Genomic DNA, 21,792 nt, shown 5'->3' on the forward strand with positions numbered 1-21,792 from the left:
AAAGCAACTGCTACAATTCGGTAGGAAGATTAATGCTTTGACAATTTCTGGCCACAGAGTGACATTCCAGACCTGGAGATACCCCGGCGTTCACATATCCAAAAGGCGTTTATTAGAATGTTCAGAATAATACTTATTTCTCAACAAAGCTTAGTAACTCACAAGTCACAACACAACAAAAAGACAATTTTAGTAAGCAAATGCAGTCACTATTTACAAGTTCACAGACCCTATACAAATTTCATTGTGAAGAAAGTGGCAAGAAGTGCTATCATGGAGAGCCAATGATTCTTCTTAGTATGGAAAAGGAAAAACGAGCCGACGATTCACAGAGAAATAACAATACAAAAAGCAAATGCATAGAATATTACAAGACATTAGAGGGGAAGAGAATTCAAAAGAGAGTTATTAAGTTTGTGTGTTGAACTTGATATGCTATTATGACGGTCTTTTTAATGGAGGGAACTACATCTAAGAAGCTAGAAGCCTTTCAATCGAAGCCACATAGAACTCCTTAGGCATTGTTCCGATGACAGAGTCGCATTTCTCCCCATTCTTGAACAGTAAGACCACAGGAACAGCCTTGATATCGTAGTCCTCAGCAATTTGCGATTCACTATCTGCATCGAGTACGTAGCATTTTAATCTCCCTGAATACTCAGCTGCAATCTCATCAATTACTCGGTGAACCATCCGGCATGGGCCACACCAAGTGGCATGAAATTCAACAAGAACAGGAATATCACTGCTCAGAATCAATTTCTCCCATGACTTAGCAGTGACAACTTCAGCTGCACATTACAAGTTAGGAAACAATTATCAGCATAAACTTTCCAAAATCAACTTGGATCAAATACCTACTAAAAACACGCTTCACATATGAATCCATAAACAATCCATTTTCCCACACACTAGTGAGCCGAAACCCTTGACGACCATATTCAAACACAGTGCCTAATGTACTGGACATGTTGCAAAATGAATGGATGACATATGAACATTTTTCTGCTCCTTGTTGTAACAGAATTTAACAAAAGCGTAACAACTTTTGATAGGTAATGCAAGTATAACAAATGTATAACATTGTGAAAATATTTACATCAACCTTCTCTACAGATAGTATTATTGCAAGTATAATTGCAGTATGATCTCGACATACTAAATCTCCTTAATCCCTCCAAAGATTCCAATTCTCAGGAAGACAGACTACTTTTGCAACCGAGCACTTAGCTTTCCAAGGTAGACCACTAAGGGTAAGTTTAATTAAAAGCATTTAAAGAAAACTAAGCATATCCGGAAAAGGAAAAAAGGATTCTAGAAAACTAAACATATCCAGAAACCAAGAAAAAAAGCCCAGATAGAACATTGATTATGTAACAAAACGAAGCAAGAGACCAAAATATGTTTGACTGCCACCTTATAACAATACAAATCTTTTTCAACCAGACAGTAGAAATGGAGAAGTTTGAAATGGAAATATTTAGACTGTGATAAAGCACATTTCAAGGTTTTTCAGTCAAGAGATTCTTAAGCTCCAAAGAAGACGCGCCTAGACCTCAAACATCTTGTCTTTTTTCTTATGGTTGTTCTCTGGTGGGAGTTTAGTCCTCAAACCTAAAAGCATAGCAACAAATCTCGTTTGACATCTATTTAGGATAAACAAAACAGATTAGTTTTCGACCTTGCAGGGACAAAATATTAGTAGCAACTCATATCTATTTCCACATGCAAAGTAGCATTTGGTGATACCTTTTATACTGAAGATTTCAAATCACTTGCATCCACACGTGGAGCCTGAGATAATTTGCATAGTGATGCAAGTATTTCAGCAAGAGGAAACATAACTTTCAGTTGGCATGTTGGATACTCCAAGCATCATGAAGAACCTTTGGTGCAGCTGGAGTGGGATTACAAGAAGTAGATACGGAGCTTGTAAAGTAATACCACATGAAATGGCATAGACAATATGGAGAAATAGAAACATGAGAACCCTTGGACACGGTGGAGTTTTCTTTACCCCAAATTTCATGCTCTTTTGTTTATATTTTAGCACATAAAAGCATTCCAATTTTATAGGTAGGAATAAATAATTCCGTCTAGATCCTTCTCTAAGTACTTCTTAATGGTGGAGTTCAAATTTCTTTGCAGGAGAATCTACTTTTTTAACTGATGAAGAAAATCGAATCCATATAATTTCACGAAACCAGAAAAGAAGAAGTGTTTCCAAATAGACCAGGCTAAGACATATCAAGCCAAATGGAAAATGTTCAATATCAGTATTCTAGAAATAGATTTCTCTTTTACTTGCTTGTTTATCCAATAGCTATATCTTGGTTAGGGAAAAAATTACTAAAATCTACTTACTTCTGACATGAACAGTTTTGGATGAGGATAATCTCCGCAAAAGCCAGTCACTAACCAGAGTGAGTGCAATTAATTGTATTTCTCACTAATACCAATTGGTGAAATAAGTAACACCGTGATATTTCATAAGATTTTGAAAATAGTGGATCACGTCATTAATGAGGAAGAAATAATTGCCCGGAGATCTAGTACCAAGTAGAGATCCACTTACGGAAAGCATTTGATTCCATTTTACCGAACCGTCCACTCTACTAATCCGAGTATTCGACCTTGTGCAGCTTAGACACAACACACACACACACACACACAGACAAAGAGGAGTTCAAACAAATGTAGAAACTACTTTAAACCATAAGAAAAGCAATCATGATCCGAGAGCGATTCCATTAATTCTCCGATACAGCCATTAATGCTTAATCCTGAGGACCTACTCTTAGACCGGATCGGAGCATTTTCTTTATATTTAAAAATTGATGAACACTACAATAAAATGAGGACAATAATCACAACTATCAACTTCAAATCGGCGCATAAAAACTCGATTCACTTAGATTTTCACCAGCATAACAACAAAATAAAAAAAAAGTACGTATCCTGAGAAAGATAAACAAAAGATATTAGGTATTTACCTTTGGTGCGGAGACATGAGACGCGTAGAGGAGGAGGGGAAGAGGATTTCCAAATTCCGAAGCCCTTCTTGTGCTCAAATGAGAGACCGAATCCAACACTGTGGTGCTGTTTACACTTGTACGGCAAGTTACAGAGCTGGTGATATTGGAGAGATGAGGGGCGTGAGAGAGAAAAGGGAGCGTTGGAGTAAGGAGTAGCACAGTGCGCACTCGCAGCCATTTTGCAAATGCTGATATCTGTCTAAATTTCAACTAGTATGAGCCAGTCACGTACTCTGCGCGTTCCTTTATTTCAGAGGGGAAACTTTGCAAATAATATGATGTTGTTGTAAATTGTTGCAGACATTATTCCCAATTTAAGCGGGGAAGCAAATTTCCCAATGTAAGAATAAGTTTTATATATATGCGGAAGAATGAGATCTAAATATTTAGCTTGCGGAAAAAAATTGAAAGTTTAAGTTATGTTTGGAGATACATTTTATTTGAACAAAAATTAAAATTTTGTGAGTGGAAAAAAAAAATTCACTCAAAAATTGGTACAACTTTTGGGAACTTGGAAATTTTTGTAGTCTTTTTTTTCAAAATATGATCATATTTGATAAGCAAATAATGTTTTCAAAATAAATTTGAAAAAATGAAGCCAAAACTATGGCTAAAGGAGAGTTTAGTACTTGGACAATATTTGGTTAAAGTTCAAATAAAAGGATATTGAATTCAAGTATAGTTTTTTTTAAGTACTAGGATATGAAATTTAATTGAAAAAGGTTAAATATTTGTTAATGAAAACAATAAAATATTCATCATTTGTTTTTCAATATTTCACGAATATTTCAAATAGGAAAGTTTATGTTAACTGATTGAATGCGGCAATTGGCAAGTTAAAATTAAAGTCAGTAAAACGTGATTCCTCATGGAACGCTGATAGTGACTGCAACTGCCCACTGACCTATATTGGTTTATCAAAACTCGTGTTGATCGATTTGTGGGGTTATGAGATATCACCACCAAACCTGGAAAAACAAATATCGTTTTCTAATCGTATTTCTACTTTGGCAGTTTTCGCATTTCTACTTTGTTGGCACTTTCACCTAACCTCATCTTCTTTCTTTTATAATGATTTCTCTTTGGCGAAGAAAACATTAAAAAATTAAATTGGAAATAAATAAACAGTACCCAAAAGAAAAGAAAAGAAAAAAAAAACAAGGAACCAATTGACGTCATTTGCTTACACACGCCCAGTGGGATGCGAACCCACAATCGCCTGATTAGAAGTCAGACGCCATATCCATTGGTGCTGCAGCGATCGCTTTCAATTAATTTTAAATATTCGTTTTACACTAATTGCACCCAACACCACGTAACTCTTGACTCTTTTTTCTCCCAAGTACAAGTAATTCGACTGTAACTACTGTGCTTCACATTAATCTTAAGGTCTTCTCTTCAATTTTGATAAATTATATTATGAAATTAAATTCGTTTATGATCATTGAAGCATGAAAATTGAAGGGAATAAACTTATCTTCGCTCCATGTTTCTTGTAGGCACTTTAGTATCAAGCGTTTCTCATTTACACTTTATGCAGTCAATAACATTAGCAGCAGTCACAGACCCACAGTTATTAGCTCCTAGAACCAAGAATAATAACAAAGAAACATAGCCTCATCAGACTATGACTGCACGCTCAACCTAAAGCGCTACCTATATATAACTTCTTCTTTTTTTGTAAATCATGGAGTTTCTAACCAATATAAGTCTGCTTTCACGACTTAGAACTTCTTGTAACCTAGCTGATTATGCAGATAGTGTTGGAGACGAAAGCAACAAGTCTCGGACAGCAACTTCATTCTCCAGCTAGAGCTTGCATGTCACATTCTGAAGACACCAAATTTCGTAGCTTCTGGTCCACGATTCAAGGAAGCAGAGATGCACAGGCTCAATATTTTTCTCGTGTCTGCTGGATCGATTATGCCATCATCCCAAAGCCTTGCTGTGGCATAATATGGGCTGCCCTCTCTGTCATACGCCTCTACAACTTCAGCCTTGAACTTTTCTTCCTCTTCCTTTGCCCACTGCAACACATTCATGTCAATTACTGGACACAACAAAAATGATATCTAGAACTATAGGCGTCAATGTCTTTACCTGAATTCCCTTCTTTTTCTTGGTGGCTTTTTCTACTTGAGCAAGGACTCCAGCAGCCTTATTAATCCATGATTAAAAATGACAATTACAAGATTCCTCGATAAGTAACAAAAATTACTAGGCATTGCAACATATTCAGAATTTAGAAAGAGGAAAATGCACTTGCAGATAAGCATAATTTTTTTTATTCCGTGCATACGAGCAACACAAAGAAAGTGACAATGAAATGCATCTAGCGAAGATCGTTTGAATAATAATGAGCTGTGCTAGTGAAAGTAAAACATTGCCATCCTGCATATAGATATTGAGTTTGTTGGAAGCAATGTGTCACTGAAGAGCATATACCTGTGGACCTCCCATTACAGATATTCGAGCATTTGGCCAGAAGAACATGAAATTGGGACTATATGCACGTCCACACATTGCATAGTTGCCAGCTCCAAAGCTTCCACCGATAACTACCGTGATCTTGGGAACCTGATTCCATATATTTGCAAGAGACGTTAGTTTCTTCAGTATATTCCACACTAATGAAACAGAAATCATTAGTATAAAAGAAAAGGAAAGCTTAAATGATCAAAGTAACTACTGATAAATTGAATCAGAGTGTGGGAAGTTTCTATGAAGACTTGGAGTGCCAGAAAATGAAGTTCTGATGATGCTTTACCAGCTTGAGTTCAAAGGCCAAAAGAAATTCGAATTTTAAGACATATTCGAAGTTAAAACTTACCTTCGCACAAGAGACTGCCATCACCATTTTAGCTCCAGCTTTGGCAATACCACTTGCCTCTGATTTGGACCCAACCTACCATATTAATGAACATCATAACCTTATTTTCATGACATACAAAATTGGCCGGTCGACCAAAACTAGTTGCATTCGCTAGCCAAAAAGTGTATAAAATAGGTATATAATACACATATATGAAAAGTAAGCCAGCCGTATTAGCTCATCAACTCGCCTTAACGCACCCTCACTATATAGGTGCGGACTTGCGTACAGTATCTCTTCCTTTATTTTTTGGAGCAGCTAAAAATATACATTTCTCTTAAATGTTTCCCCTTGATGGGCCAATATAATAGCCTGTTTGGCCAAGCTTCTCCAACCTACCATATTAATGAACATCATAACCTTATTTTCATGACATACTCTGTATCCAAATGAAAATCTCCAAGTAAAACATGTCTAAGAAGCACATTCAGATTTCAGAAATCAAAACCCAATGTGGGATGCCAACCAGAAATACCCCTGAAACCACAAAAGCCACATATTCCTCCCTACAGCATCCGATTTGCACAACCAACTGAATGTGTTTCAAGATGCTGATAGAATTTTATAAGTCAGTCTAACTCTATTTTGGATTAATTATCCTTTTTCTGCTTCTGTTCCTTTTGTTCTTTTGTAGGAAGTAATGGCTTTCAAATCACATGTGAAACATGGCTTAGAGTTACATAGGCTATAAAAACTGAAAGGTCATGTAAAATGAACAAATATTTTGATGAATCCTTCTACAAGATTGCTAAAGCCTTGCAAGATTCGCTTAACAATTCATCATGAAGTGTTTCGAGATGTACCATAAATCCATCTATGGGATATCAATAAGTAGTTATTCCATATGACTAAACAACTACTTCAAACTGTCATGAGGAACTTGAGCTGGTTGAATTAAGTTTATTTGTTTTCCTCCTTATTATAGTTAATAGCAATTGATTAAAGCAAATTTGTATCAAACATTTATATCAAAGAAGAAGAACACTATAATGCTTACCATAAATCCAGTAATATTCTGAAGAAAGATCAGAGGAATGTTACGTTGAGTACATAATTCAATAAAGTGTGCCCCTTTCTGAGCAGATTCATTAAACAGTATCCCATTGTTTCCAAGGATCCCTACTGGCTGTCCACAAATTCTTCCAAAGCCAGTCACAAGTGTCTGTACGTGTCAACAAGCACATTAAGAAAACAAACGAATGACTAGTAGAAAACAAATTAGAGACAGTTGTGACTTGTTAAGGAATAAAAGGGCCTCACAGTGCCATACAGTTTCTTGAATTCATCAAATTCACTTCCATCAACAATGCGAGCAATAACTGATCTAACATCAAAGGGCTGTTTGAGGTCTGTTGGTGCAATGGTGCGAAGTTCTTTCACATCATATAAAGGTTCTTTATAATCAGCTCTAGTTTGTCCAGATGCTTCTGGACCACCAGCCATGTGCAAGTTCTTAACAATATTCCTTCCTATAGCAAGCGCATGCAGTTCATCTACAACATAGGATGTTAGATGCCATCATTGTGTCAGGAAACATAAAGATTGGCAGAAGACACCACCACAAGCATAAATCAAAACTATGAATCCAGGAAATGGATATACACTCTGAAAGCTGAATAGCACGAGGGGATCTTACCATGGGCAAAGTAGTCTGAAACCCCTGATGTCTTACAATGCACAGTTGCACCTCCAAGGTCTTCTGCAGAAACTTCCTCACCAGTTGCTGCCTGATAAAAGTTTTCTATCAGATAGACATTATGCTCAGAGAAGGCATTCAACTGAACCAGTAAAATCTCTAATGCTCTATTATTCTTAATTATGATGAAAGATATCAATGTTTTACAGAGAACAAGAAGGTCAACTGCTAACCTTTACAAGAGGAGGTCCAGCCAAAAATATTGTACCATTCCCTTTGACCATTACACTCTCATCAGCCATTGCAGGAATGTAAGCTCCTCCAGCAGTACAAGAACCTAGCACCAGTGCGATTTGAGGAATACCTTCTGAAGACATCACAGCTTGATTATAAAATACTCTCCCAAAATTTTCTTTGTCCGGAAAAACCTCGGCTTGCTTTGGAAGGAAAGCTCCACCACTATCAACAAGATATATACACGGTAGTTTGCATTGAGCAGCAATCTCTTGTGCCCTGAGATGTTTCTTGACAGTTATTGGAAAGTAACTTCCACCTTTGACAGTAGGATCATTTGCCACCAACATACACAGTCTCCCGTGTATTGTTCCAATTCCAATAACTATCCCACCAGAAGGTAATGATTCTTGGTACAATTCATGACCCGCAAGCTATATTTACCAGACTACGATTTAGATTAAGAAAAACACATACCGGGATATTTTTCTGAATGGAATTTATAACCAAAAAAAAACAAGTTTACTCAGCCCGACCAGAGGGACCAGGAAATGGTATTTTCGGCTTGAAATTCAGGCAGCATTGCCCCCAGGGCCTAGCTCAAGTGGCAAAGGGTGGTGTATTTGTGTCTTAGGTCACAGGTTCAAGCCCCCACACCATGCAAAGCAAAGCTTGGTATTTAAGTGGAGAAGGGTAGAGGGGCGGGCCCATTATCCACCGAGTTTTGAAGGCTGCGGTTGGTCCAAAGGATCGGCCCCAGACGGATTTCTCGGTCATCAAAAAAAAATTCAGGCAGCATTCTCAAGTACCGAATTTATCAGAAAAGAGATTATAGTAGCCACATATTCTCAAATATTTTGCATAAAGTTTAGTACATTAGTTCCTCAAGACAATGAGCAACTACCATACGTATCTTAAGAAATTCATGATTCAACTCAAGATAACTTGATAATGAAACAAGCTGGATCAAGTATACTAGTTGAATGATGCTAAGTGCACCAACAGTAATTTTTCCATCAGGTTCCTTTCACAATTTTCTATGCTCAGATCATGATAGAAACCTAGCACCCAACAAACTGCAAAACTGGTGCACCACATCCAACTTTCGTCTAGAAGGGAAGGGAAAGCTCCACATTGAAAGGGTTTGGAAAAGGCTCTTCAACCCTATAAGTAGGCAACCTATGTAGTTATTAATAAGTTCTGCGCCTTCTACTTCACAATATAAAATGTTTGTTCAGTGTCATACCATCCTATCTTTAAATTTTAAAATTACTAACCTCAGCCGCATTCCTACATTGTGTAACTAAAAGAAATGAATAGTAAGTAGCTTCATATCATTCACAATATCGATATACTAACTTTAGAATTTACCAATCTTTTGCTTATGCAAATCCTATCAACTTGTCAAAGTATTTCACAGGCAGATATTTATTGAAAGATAAACAAAAGAATCAAATAAATTGATTGACTTGCCAGCTCAAGTTTTTTTCATTTGCATTGTACCAGGCTCGAACTCTTGACCTAGTGGCATGAAGAGGACTCTCTCAACCGCTATGAACAAGAATGGCCGGTAAACACAAGCTGGATCAAGTATACGAGCTGAATGATGCTAATCGCACAAACAATAATTTTTCCATCAGCTTACAACAACAACAATAACAACAACTACGCCTCAGTCCCAAACTAGTTGGGGTCGGCGATGAATTTTTCCATCAGGTTCCTTTCACAATTTTCTATGCTCAGATAATGATAGAAACCTAGCACCCAACAAACTGCAAAACTGGTGCACTGAATCCAACTTTCACCTAGAAGGCAAGGGAAAGCTCCACATGGAGGAGGCCTGGAAAAGGCTCTTTAACACTATATGCAGGACTTATTCATAAGTTCTGCGCCTTCTACTTCACTATGAATATGAAAAGTTTGTTCAGTGTTACACCATCCTATATTTAAATTTTAAGATTACTATTGTCACCCTAATCCCTACATTGTGTAACTAAAAGAAATGAACAGTAAATAGCTTCATATGATATACAATATCAATATATTAACTTGTAGAATTTACAAGTCTTTTGCTTATGTGAATCCTATCAACGAAGGCAATTGACTTGTTAAAGTATTTCACAGGCAAATATTTTATTAAAAGATAAACAAAAGAATCAAATAAAGATGAATGTTTAGGAAGATTATTCCTATGAAGCATAGACAAATCAAAAGGACAATTCAATTTTTTAAAAATCTAGTGGCTATATGTCATATGAAGGTTAGTTCTGGAGCGAAAAATTTTCTGTGTACGCATCATATTCTTATTTCTTTTTATTTTGTTTCCTTTTGCCAATTGAAAAGTAAGAAAGCAAATGTACAAATGAAATGATTTTGTACGAGTGGTAGTAAAAGTTGGTGTCCTGCTATTAAGTATAGGGAAGAAAAGTATAGTCACTTTTTCTAGTAATTTTATTCAAAGGTAGGAAGTTGTAGTTCTCAAAGAATTTATTAAAAAAATCGTGTGAAATACGCTAGTTCTAGAATGTTGGGAGGTTTGGACAATATAAGAGAAGTTGGAACAAGTACATGTAAAATGTTAGGCAAAATACAAAATTGGCCGGTCGGCCAAAACTAGTTGCATTCGCTAGCCAAAAAGTGTATAAAATAAGTTAATGTCAGGTTCCCTCCACATACATATGAAAAGTAAGCCAGCCGTATTAGCTCATCAACTCGCCTTAACGCACCCTCACTATATAGGTGCGGACTTGCATACGGTATCTCTTCCATTATTTTTTGGAGCAGCTAAAAATATACATTTCTCTTAAATGTTTCCCCTTGATGGGCCAATATAATAGCCTGTTTGGCCAAGCTTCTCCAAGGCTAAAAACACTTTTCTTTCAAATTTTTTTTTTTTTTTTTTTAAAGTTGAAGTGTTTGGCCAAGCTTTTAGAAGAAAAAAAGGTGCAATTGAGTAGAAGTAGAAGCAGTTTTGGAGAAGCAGAAAAAATTAGGTTCTCTCCGGAAGCACTTTTCAGAATAATACACTTAGAAGCACTATTTTACAGCTTGGTCAAATACTAATTGCTGCTCAGAAGTGCTTTTCAAATTAATTAGCCAAACACAAATTGCTTCTCATCAAAAGTACTTTTTAGAAAAGAGCTTTTGAGAAAATGCATGGCCAAACAGGCTATAAGACTCAAAGGTAGGGTTGGCGCCAGTTTCTTGAGTTCCTAATATTCAAGGATATTGACATTTCACCCAAAGTATATGACTTTTCTTTATAGTTTTTAAATTATTAAGAAAGACTTGTCTTCATAGTTTTTCTTCTACTTGGAAATAATCTGTAAAACCATTTGTTAAATGTCATTTATCTACAATATATAGTCTAGTTAACATGCTTGTAACAATCTATCATAACAAGATTAATAACAAAAATGAGGTCGATAACTCCCACAAAGATGACAAACAGTGCTTCTAGCAATCTAAATTATAATTAATTGAAAAAGTAAGAGCTGGGAAGGAAATGGAAAAAGTTAACCTGAGAAAGCTCAAGGAAAGAAGAGCCAGGGTCAATAAGCCGTTCAATCCTCTCTCTAGGGAGAAGCTTATCCCTACTTCTATGTCTCTTCACTGCTTCTGCCCCTCCTCCTTCCATAACCTAACAACATAAAACAATTTACAATTGCTCTGTATACGTAGTACTCAAAACAATCAAAGTAAATAGAAAATTTGGGGAAAAATTTAAAATAGAAAAGTGACCTTTCGAATGTGAGAGTGAAGCTGGGAAACAAGTCCATCCATGACTTTAGAGTTGCGAGAATACGACTCGGAGCTACGGTCGAGAGTGTCGGGAAGGATTCCCATGGAGCTATTTCGGGTCGAAATGAAACTAGCCGGGTATATCCGACGTGAAATGGAGCATTCTGAAGCTAATCTCCTTGTCCAAATTCGCAGCATTCTTTCTACTTGATCGTCTTATTCTTATTTTTTGTGTGTGGATTTGAAGCTTTTTATTAGTGGGAGACTAAGAGGAGAGCTTTAGGTGCTGCTGTGTAATGCATATCCAATCCTCCGTGGACGCGCCTCAGCAGATAATAATAGACAGAAACGTGCACGACTTTGGGTTTAATCTAAAAAATGCAGAACGTGATGTATTGATGTACTGTTGGACTCCGAGACTATTTAGCTTCTGGGCCTCGGCAGAAATAGGCCCAAGTTGTATAAGTTTATTTGTATAGCTTCTTTTACTAGTTTAGTCCATTTAGCATTCCGGGTTTTGGCCCAATGTATATATAGCTTATTTTGTACATATTTTTAACACTTTGGTCATTCTGAGATAATGAAGCAATCGAGAAGCTTCTCCTTTTGCTTTACGTTCTCTTCAGAAACCCTAGTTGATTCTTCTTGACGATTTCATGATTTTTCAAACTTTTCATGGTATCAGAGCAAGGATTCATGTAGATCATGTCCTCCGCACTCGTCTGATACTATCCTCATAAAGTTTGGTTGAGTTTTTCTTCTCGTCTGAGTTTCGTCAGTTTCGTCGGATTTTTCTCATTCTGTGGTGATTTACGGTTGTGCGGTGATTTAAATACGTAATTCTAGACACCTTGCTTATTCGGGATAATCGAATTTATTGGGAACATCTCGCAACATAGAATAAGGAACTTGATACAACCATACTTGAAACTTACAGGAACATCATGGAATTCAATTCTAAGAGAGTAGTTTAGCCAACATACCTCGCTTTGAGCTTTCCTTAAATTACTACAATGTTCCAAAAATTCTAGCAATCCCAATCTATTTTTAGACATAACAAAATTGAACCATAATTAGGAAGATATTCATGGTCTCAGCTCATTTGAGCATTTTATCAAATATTAGGTGTGCAAATTTAACTAAAAGGTTCTTCTACGAGATTTCTTTCACTCCACAACCCAATCTTTACTTATTTGAGCTCAACAATCTTCCTACAAATCTTATTAGATAAGCATGTATAAATAATACTTTTACACCCAAGAATCATACTCTCAATCACCCATCTTTTACCCAAAATTCAAAATTGAAGGCTAGGGGTTTGAATCTTACCTCTTAGATGAAGATCTTGTGATTGGCTTCGTTGATTCTTGAAGATTGGTGCAAGATTGGATTATTAGAATATTAGGTTTTCTCCTTCTATCTCTAAAATACTCTTACCTCTCTCTGAAACCCTCAGAAAAATACCCCAAAATAAGCCCCAAAGGCTATTTATCAAAATAGGGTCGGGTTATGAAAATAGAAAAATTAACCCTCTGAAATCAGGTATGTGGTTGTATAATGAACCGCAGAATGGGTATGTGGGTCGCACAATGCACCGCAAAATTGATGCCCAGGACTGGGCTGCGCTGGCTAGGTCTGCGACCACTTTTGCGGTCGCATAACCACTTCTGCGATCGCATAATTGTTCCGCGGTCGCAGAATTGGCTGCAGAATTACATTCCGCCAGCCTTTGATAATTTGGTCATAACTTCTTGTAGTAGTATCCAAATGATGAATGGTTTGAAGCGTTAGAAACTAGACTTGACAATCTTTTATTTGATAGGTATATCATCACATAACTACTTTTATATATATAAATATATGCTCATCCAAAGTTAGGTCTTGTGCGTACTCATTTAGAACTTTAGTCTATTATGTAATTTCCAACTTGACTTGGACTTAGGGCTCTCCTTAGACCCCACAACCATTCTTAACGCACCTCATACATATATTATCATGATCAATTGATATCATTCATATAATAGTCCTTGTCTACACACAAAATAATATAATTAGCGCACACCAACTTTCTTAATAGCGCTTAATTACTTCAAAATTTTCCGGGGTGTTACAGTAAGACTAAACACCCTCACGAAGAATCGAGTAACAACACAAGGAGAAACAACATAGTATCAATAAGAACCTCAAACAATATATGAGCGTCAGGTTAAAAGAAGGATAAATGTTCAAGCAAATATCCATATTTTAGGTTGGGAGATCTTTAATACGGATTACACCACCGTATTTTTACTTACACCCCTCAACAATATGGGGTAGTTGAAAGAAAGCATCGAACCCTTCTTGAAGCATCTAGAGCTTTGTTGTTTCAATCCAACTTGCCTGCTCAGTTCTAGGGTAACTGTTTATTGACAACAACTTATGTCATTAATAGGTTACCTTCCAAACTCCTCAATGACAAAATCCTCATTTGAGATGTTGTATGGTAAGGTGCCTACCTATTCCATCTAAGATCCTTTGGTTGTTTATGCTATGCCACAGCCCCCATACCTCATAGGGCTAAGTTTAAACCTAGAGCTACACCTTGCATTTTTCTTGGCTATCCTTTTGCCAAGAAAGGGTACAAGTTATACAATTTATCTACTAAGAAATATTTCATATCCAAGGATGTCATGTTTCATGAGCATTATTTTCCTTTTTTCCAGTACAGAAATATGCCTGCCACTTCTCCCTTTCCTTCTCCTATTTCTCCTGTCCCTGATTCTGATTCTCCTGCTTCTGCTATGTCTCCTGCACCTTCTCCTTCCTCTTCTTTTTCTCTTTCAGATCCGTCTTCTAATGTTAGTTCTCCTGCTCCACTCATTATTCAGCCTCCTAAAAGATCTTCTAGAGATCATCATCCTTCTACTTATCTTCAGGACTACTTATGTAGATATCCTTCCACCTCTTCCTGCTCTAATACAGGCCTTAAACATGCTGAATTTGAACCTGGTACATATTCTCAAGCAGCCTTCATCCCAGCTTGGCAGAATGCCATGCAACAAGAGTTTGTGAAAGGTTCTCCTGGCTCCTTGACTAAGTTGGCAGTGTATGTTGATGACATCATATTGACTTGGGATGATCCTAATGTTATTCTTGATTTGAAGTTATTTTTTAATGATCAGTTCAAGATTAAAGATTTGGGTGTTTTGAATTATTTTTTGGGCATTGAGGTCTCCTCTTACTCTTATGGTCTGTTGCTCAATCAAAAGAAATTTATTTCTGACCTTTTGTTTGAGTATCATTGTTCAGACGTTTCCTATGTTATTTGTCCCTTTGAGCTTAATAACAAGTTATCTGCTAATTTTGGTGGCGTGTTGCCTTAGCCTAAGACATACATGGGTCTAGTTGGTAAATTGCTCTTCCTTATGCACACTAGGCCATATATCTGTTTTGTCGTTCAACACCTAAGTCAATTTTTAAAATGTCCTCGAGTTCCTCACATGTCTGATGCTTTACACATTTTGAGATATCTAAAGGGTACCTTAGATATTGGGTTATTTTTCTCCAACTCTCTTGATCTTACAGTGACTGCCTATAGTGACAGTGATTGGGGTGCTTGTGTTGATACCAGAAAGTCTGTGACTGGGTTTTGCATTCTTCTGGGGAATAGTTTGATTGGTTAAAAATCTAAAAAGCAGCCTATCGTTTCCCTGTCTTCCGTCGAAGCTGAATATAGGGCTATTAGTAAGGTTGTTGCGGAGTTGACTTGGCTGGTTCATCTTTTATCTGACTTGCATGTTTCTGTCTCACTTCCAATTTTAGTTTTTTTGTGATAATCAGGCAGCTATCCACATTGCGAAGAACCTAGTTTTTCATGAGCGCACCAAGCACATTGAGGTGGATTGCCACTTTATTCGCACCAAATTGGTTGAGGGGCTCATTCACTTGGCTCATGTTTCTACTTCCAAGCAACTGGCAGATATTCTGACCAAGCCTCTGACTAGGCAGAGTGACCTTCATATTCTTTCCAAGTTGCATGTGCTTTCCCCCTCCAACTTGCGGGGGGGAGGAGGGGACTATTTGGCTTCTGGGCCTCAACAGAAATAGGCCAAAGTTGTATAAGTTTATTTATATAGCTTCTTTTACTAGTTTAGCCAATAACTTCTTTTACTAGTTTGGTCCAGTTTAGTCTACTTAGCATTTCGGGTTTTGGACCAATGTATATATAGCTTATTCTGTACACATTTTTAACACTTTGGTCATTCTGAGATAATGAAGCAATCGAGAAGCTTCTCCTTTTCCTTTACGTTCTCTTCGGAAACCTTAGTTGATTCTTATTGACAATTTCATGATTTTCCAAACTTTTCATGTACTTGTCGAGTATTTCTAAAAGGAATGTTTAGTGGGTTTGATAAGAAGATTTACTCTCTATAAAAATATTATTATTATTATTATTATTATTATTATTATTATTATTATTATTATAATTTTATTTCCAAACAATTGTTTTAAAAAATTATGCAATACATGTTACTTTTAATACATTAAACCAAACAGTCTAACGAGAAATAAGTTACACAATACTAATTGTTGCTTTACAATATTTAACATGTTTTTGATTATTTTCTTACTTGATTATAATTAATTAATATAATATATTTTTTCTCAAATAATCATATAATTATAGTACATTAGTTGAGTTTGGTGTTAATATACAATTTAAGCTATCACATATTCCACAATAAAGGATACACAATGATAACATTATGGGTTGCCTTTGTTGACTATTGGCTCCCATAACGCTGCACGTCCTGAGCAAGCCGCATGAGTGTCGGTCGTGCAATGCACGTCCCGACGTTGAACTTCAAGGAGGAGGATTTGGCAAGAACACTGCGGGAGGCAATGATCATTTAGAGATGTTGTATTGCATGTACTTAAAGAGCCAAGGAAGTGTAGCAAGAAATTGGGAGGAGCCCAAGGGTCTAGCCTATGGGTGACAGCCACGTACATGCCATGAGTGTGGCATGTCGTGATTGGCTGAAGCTTCCGAAGGCAATATCTCTTTCTGAATAGGGTGAAACTTTACTTGACTTTGTGTCCTTAAGTCATTATTGCATGAGTTGTTATTAATTTTCTTTAGCATTTATCGCTCTTTCTTTTTTCTAGAACTTGCAATGAATTTTAATTAGCTATTAGTTTGATACTGTTACCTCCCGTAATTTAATATTAGGATAAGTCGTAGTAACCCATACGAGCTCGAAGGGATTAAAATCATTCATGAGATTATAAGGGATTCGTGATTATATTATTATAAGATCACGTAAGTTTAACAACCTTGATACCGTCATATATCAATTTGATATGATATTTTAAGTGGAATATTTTTGTAAAAAGTTTGAAAATTTTGATTTTATATAGTTATTAATATTACTACTTTCGAATATGCTTTAAATTTTACACATATATAATATGAGAAAGTTTATGAAATTTTCTTTATTGTAAAGATATAAATTATTTTCTCACAAGAAAAAAAGATTATCTTTTACCATTTTAAGAATTAAACGTACCAAAATTTATACTCTTTATATGAGATTTGGAAGAATTGTGTGCTACTTGTTCATACGCCTCTTTTCTACTTACGTGCTCAAGATATGCTTTAATTAATTGGTTACTATAAACACTAGTCTTTCCTGTAGGAGATGATAAAGAAGACCCGCTGTTTATTTTCTTTTACATGAAAATGCCATAATTGGCATTTGAGTAGTACGTTGGATTCTTTAATATAGTTCATATTGTTTTGAAAATAATTATTATGGATGTCTATTTATTATCCCATTATAGATAATCTTCCTGAAGAAGATTATTCATTTAGTACTCTGTTGAAATTTATCTACAAGCAGCTGATGCAGGCATGTTGCAAGTAGCTCAATGAAATGATTTGCAGCAACTTCTTATTAAACAGGCAGGTTGCAAGCAGCTCATGCAGACAACTTACAAGCAGCTAAAGAAAAGCCTTACAGCTGTTTCCTGAAAAGCCTCGCAGCTGCTTCCTTTCTTCTATAAATAGAGAATTTTTTAATTTATTATGTACAACAGTTTGAAGTTGAATAAAAATATCAATCTCCCTCTATACTTGTCTTCGGTTTCTTTACTTTACAGTCTTTATTTTATAACACGTTATCAGCACGAGAATCTGACATCTCAATCAAATACTATCGTGATTAGCATACTACAGTTTCAAATCCCACAAATCACTTAGAATTTGCCATTAACAGCCATATAAGTTCTTTAAACTGGAATGCAAATATATTCAGAAACAATAATAAATTTGAGCATCAAAAAGAAAATATGGTATAGTTTGGAAATAAAATCAAAACTAATGGAGTATGCAGTTTTCTCTCTCTTCCCTCCCATGCTCCCGATTCAAAGTTAGTTAAACCTTCGCCTCTGTGTTTGGCAATGGCCGGAGGTCGAGGTCAACGGCGAGGACGAGGATGAGGACGAGGACGAGGAAGAACACAGACGCAACCCACTGCTGTTTTTGGAAGCTCAGATGGAAATTTTATACCGACGGTGCAAAATCAAGAACAATTGATGGTTACTCCACCACATGCTGATGCTATAGTTCAACCTAGCTCGAAAGAAATTGGGGCTTCTTCGAGTTTATATGCTGCTGTAAAATTGCTGAATCTAAGTGCAACACAGCAAAGAGAATAGTAGAGTGTGACTACGACTCTGCCAGATCCAGTAATTGTTGAAGAGGAAAAAAAAGCCTCCAGTTAATACAGTATTCATCTCCGATGTAAGGCAATATTCTTATGTTCGTGGTCAGATCTTGTTCATTTCGAGCATCATAAGGCAGATTATATCCTTGAGGTATGTTCATCTCCGATGTAAGGCGACACTCTTATGTCCGTGGTCAGATCTTGTTCATTCCGAGTATCATAAGGCAGATTATATCCTTGAGGTGGTGAGTTTTTCTTCTTGGCAGTAGTGATGTAGATATCGCTTACATATGGAGTGACTAAATTTGCGTAATTTAATTTGAGCCTTTTGCTTATATTTTAATATCTTTATCATCACTTACTTGGTTATATGTTACGTATATAGTACCTATTTTGGTATTTATTTTCATCCTTATTATCTTAATAAATGATTACAAAGTGGATAATATTGTTAGATCCACTTAAACTCCACCAGAGTTTGTAAGAAATATACAACTATCGGAAGTTGTTATATTTCGTATATCTCATTGTAACTAAATTTTGTTAACCACCAGAAGTGGTATATGCCTATGACCACCAGAAGTGATAATTTAGGCTTTCTATGGTTACAATTAAAGTTAAGCTAGAGAAATATTCTCTATATTACATGCACGCCTCGATTTGCTCCTGAAGTAGTAAATATTTTAAAAGAGGTTGAAACATCACAATTTGATGTGATTAATGTGCGTTCAGATAATTATGTTCAATTTTCTGAAGGATGAGAATTTTTGATAAATATTAATCTATTCCCTGAAGTGAATGTGATAATATTAATAAAGTCGTAAATATGAACGCACTCTTGTTGTAAATATATTACAATTCACCTCCAGAAGAGTTAATATGATTGAGAGAATATATACTCAATATTTCGTATTTTAAATTTGGTCCTGAAGAAGTAACACAATTGAAGTTTCCTCCTGAAGTAGGAAAATATTTTGAAGCAGTATCTTTCTGTGCTTAAGCAAAATAATGAGCTATTCGAAGTTATTTTTGAAGCACATTTTCATTCCCTGGAATGAATGAATAAATACCACAACTCGACTCCTGAAGAGATAGAATAATAGAGGATATAAATATTATTTTTGTAGCATAAAGATAATTGCCACACGTATTTGTTGTACGTAAAATATTTTGGATAATTTTATTAAGTATCATTCTAAGGCAAAAATATTCTTGTAGAATACTTTCTACTACAACCACATTGATATATTATGGTTAGTTGTTATTAACTACCCCGAAGAAAATAACAACCCATGTATATTTCCCTGAAGGATGTAATGACTATGTGGTTGTCGCTTTGATATAAAATATTTATATGTTAATGGCGTTTCTCCCTGAAGGAGACACAAAGTTGGTGGTAAAAATATTGAAATTCTTGATTTCTTACATTTATAAATTTAGAATTGTCTTTATATTGTTTATTTGATTATGATTTTCTCTCATGATATCAGAAGTGTGTGAGCAATATTTGATAGTACAAAATGTATCAATAATTCCTGAAGAGCTAGATGTTTGTCTAGAAGACACATGACACCAGTAGTGTCTGATAAATATTAGATTGTGGATAATAAACGAAGGCTCTCAGCGAGCTTATATACAAATATGTCATTCTTATTATATGATTATGGTCAAAACATATGATGTAGTAAACCTGAAGTTTACTGATACAAATGGCTATCATATTGAGACCACAAATGATTGGAAGATTAAAAATCTTCATATTTTCATAATCATATGAGGTAAAATAATATGTATATGAGAAGTTACCCGCTTTATTCTTCAATTTGTACTACATCATGTATCAAGTAAACCAGAAGTTTACTAATGCAAAAGTTTATGCCATAGTAAACCAGAAGTTTGCCAAGAGATAGCACATGCCATGATAAACTTGAAGTTTTCATTTGCCATTTTTAAATGAGCTATTTGAGAATTCAGATAAGCATATACTGAAGAACTAGAAGATTCTTCAAGAATTCTCCTATTTTGCTTGTTCTCATAATAAATTAATTATACCAGCTAAAGTTGGGACTAAAACCCATGATTCTGAAATATATAAAAGGTGAATATGGGCTCATTCACCTATCATGTGAACCACTTATAAATGCATATATGAGATGGTTACATGTATGTTTATTGTCAACCTGCAGTTTGGCATTTGAAATTGCTTTTCCTAATTAAGAGCATAATTTTTAGATTATGAAATCAAGATAGTTCATTTTGATAATGCTGGTTTATATCCAAGCTGGTTTAGTATTGAATACCTCCTATTAATGGCTAAACTATTGTTTATGAGAAAAAAGCTTCATGTGTTTGTCTAAGATTTTCTAAATTGCATATAGCAACACTTGTATGCATCAGATCAACAATATATGATAAGTCATCCCCTCACAATTGGTTTAGGATCAGAAACCAAATATTTTTACTATCTAATAACTTTTGATGCCTGGTATATGATTAATTTCTCTACCACAAAGCACAAAGATAGGTTTTCCAAAGAAGATTTGTGATAAGTGTTAGTTTTTCTAATATCTGGAGGATGGAATAAATAGTTGGAAATATGCTATATGAATCGAATTATCAATAATATGATCCTCACTTAGAATATAATTCAAGTCAAATGCCAGAAGCATTTGCTGATCCAAAATTAAATATCATATTTCAGCTGCAAATGCTTCTATTAAAATTAAAGTCCCTGAATGATGGAGTTTACTGTACGCATGAAGCGTGGTAGATAAATCGGTTCCAAAGGTAACAATCCTTGAAAAGGATAGGAGCAAATGATCAAAATGATCATAATAAGGAGGAAATAAGCTCTAGAAGAGCCCACGACATAACATTTCATGAAACTCCTGAAGAAGTTCAGGTACCTGAAAATAAAGAAAGTGATGAGATCTCAACAAGTTATGTCACTTGTGAACCGATATGAAATGATCGTCGACGATATATTTGATACAATATAGTGCACAATATTGTAAATAATTGTGAGGATCGGACCAGCAATCTCGACACTTGAAGATGTCATGCCATTTAGATACAAGTCATAACCTATATGACTCATTTGATTAAATCTATATGAAGATCCCTGAAGGATTTAAAATGCCTTAAGCATATAGTTCAAAGTCTCGAGAAATGTACTCGATCAGATTACAAAGGTCTTTGTGCATTTTAAAGGAATCCGGGCATATGCGGTATAATCGTCTCAGAGCATATTTGCTAAAAGAAGGTTACGTAAGTGATGTTATTTGTCCATGTATTTTTATAATGAAAATGACATCAGAATTTGTTATACATGTTGTTTATGTTGATGACATAAATCTCGTTGGAACTCCAGAAGAACTCCAAAAGGCAATTGAATATCTTAAGAAAGAATTTGAGATGAAAGATCTTGGAAAGAAAAAGCTTTGTCTTGGACTGCAAATTGAACATTTAGCAGACATGATGTTTATGCATCAATCTGCCTATACAGAAAGGGTCTTAAAATGCTTTTACATAGACAAAGCGCACCCATTGAGTACACCAATAGTTGTTCGA

General features: G+C 35.6%; 2 protein-coding genes across 2 annotated transcripts; both read right to left on the bottom strand.

The window, feature by feature from the left end:
- Positions 1 to 195: 195 nt before the first annotated feature.
- On the bottom strand, positions 196 to 3,390 carry LOC107776090 (thioredoxin M3, chloroplastic-like). Its single transcript, XM_016595910.2, has 2 exons — positions 2,994 to 3,390; positions 196 to 791 (listed from the first exon to the last, which is right to left on the bottom strand). Exons 1-2 carry the CDS (start codon positions 3,211 to 3,213, stop codon positions 472 to 474), a joined length of 540 nt encoding a protein of 179 aa, XP_016451396.1. The 5' UTR covers positions 3,214 to 3,390; the 3' UTR covers positions 196 to 471.
- Positions 3,391 to 4,538: 1,148 nt separating this feature from the next.
- Positions 4,539 to 11,846, bottom strand: LOC107776091 (methylcrotonoyl-CoA carboxylase beta chain, mitochondrial). Its single transcript, XM_016595912.2, has 10 exons — positions 11,519 to 11,846; positions 11,298 to 11,417; positions 7,777 to 8,211; positions 7,544 to 7,634; positions 7,168 to 7,400; positions 6,905 to 7,069; positions 5,866 to 5,940; positions 5,481 to 5,612; positions 5,136 to 5,192; positions 4,539 to 5,062 (listed from the first exon to the last, which is right to left on the bottom strand). The coding sequence occupies exons 1-10, from the start codon at positions 11,714 to 11,716 to the stop codon at positions 4,859 to 4,861; spliced, it is 1,710 nt and encodes a 569-aa protein (XP_016451398.1). The 5' UTR covers positions 11,717 to 11,846; the 3' UTR covers positions 4,539 to 4,858.
- Positions 11,847 to 21,792: the final 9,946 nt, after the last annotated feature.

The sequence above is a fragment of the Nicotiana tabacum genome, chromosome 19, assembly GCF_000715075.1.
Source record: "Nicotiana tabacum cultivar K326 chromosome 19, ASM71507v2, whole genome shotgun sequence".
Taxonomy (NCBI): Eukaryota; Viridiplantae; Streptophyta; class Magnoliopsida; order Solanales; family Solanaceae; genus Nicotiana; species Nicotiana tabacum.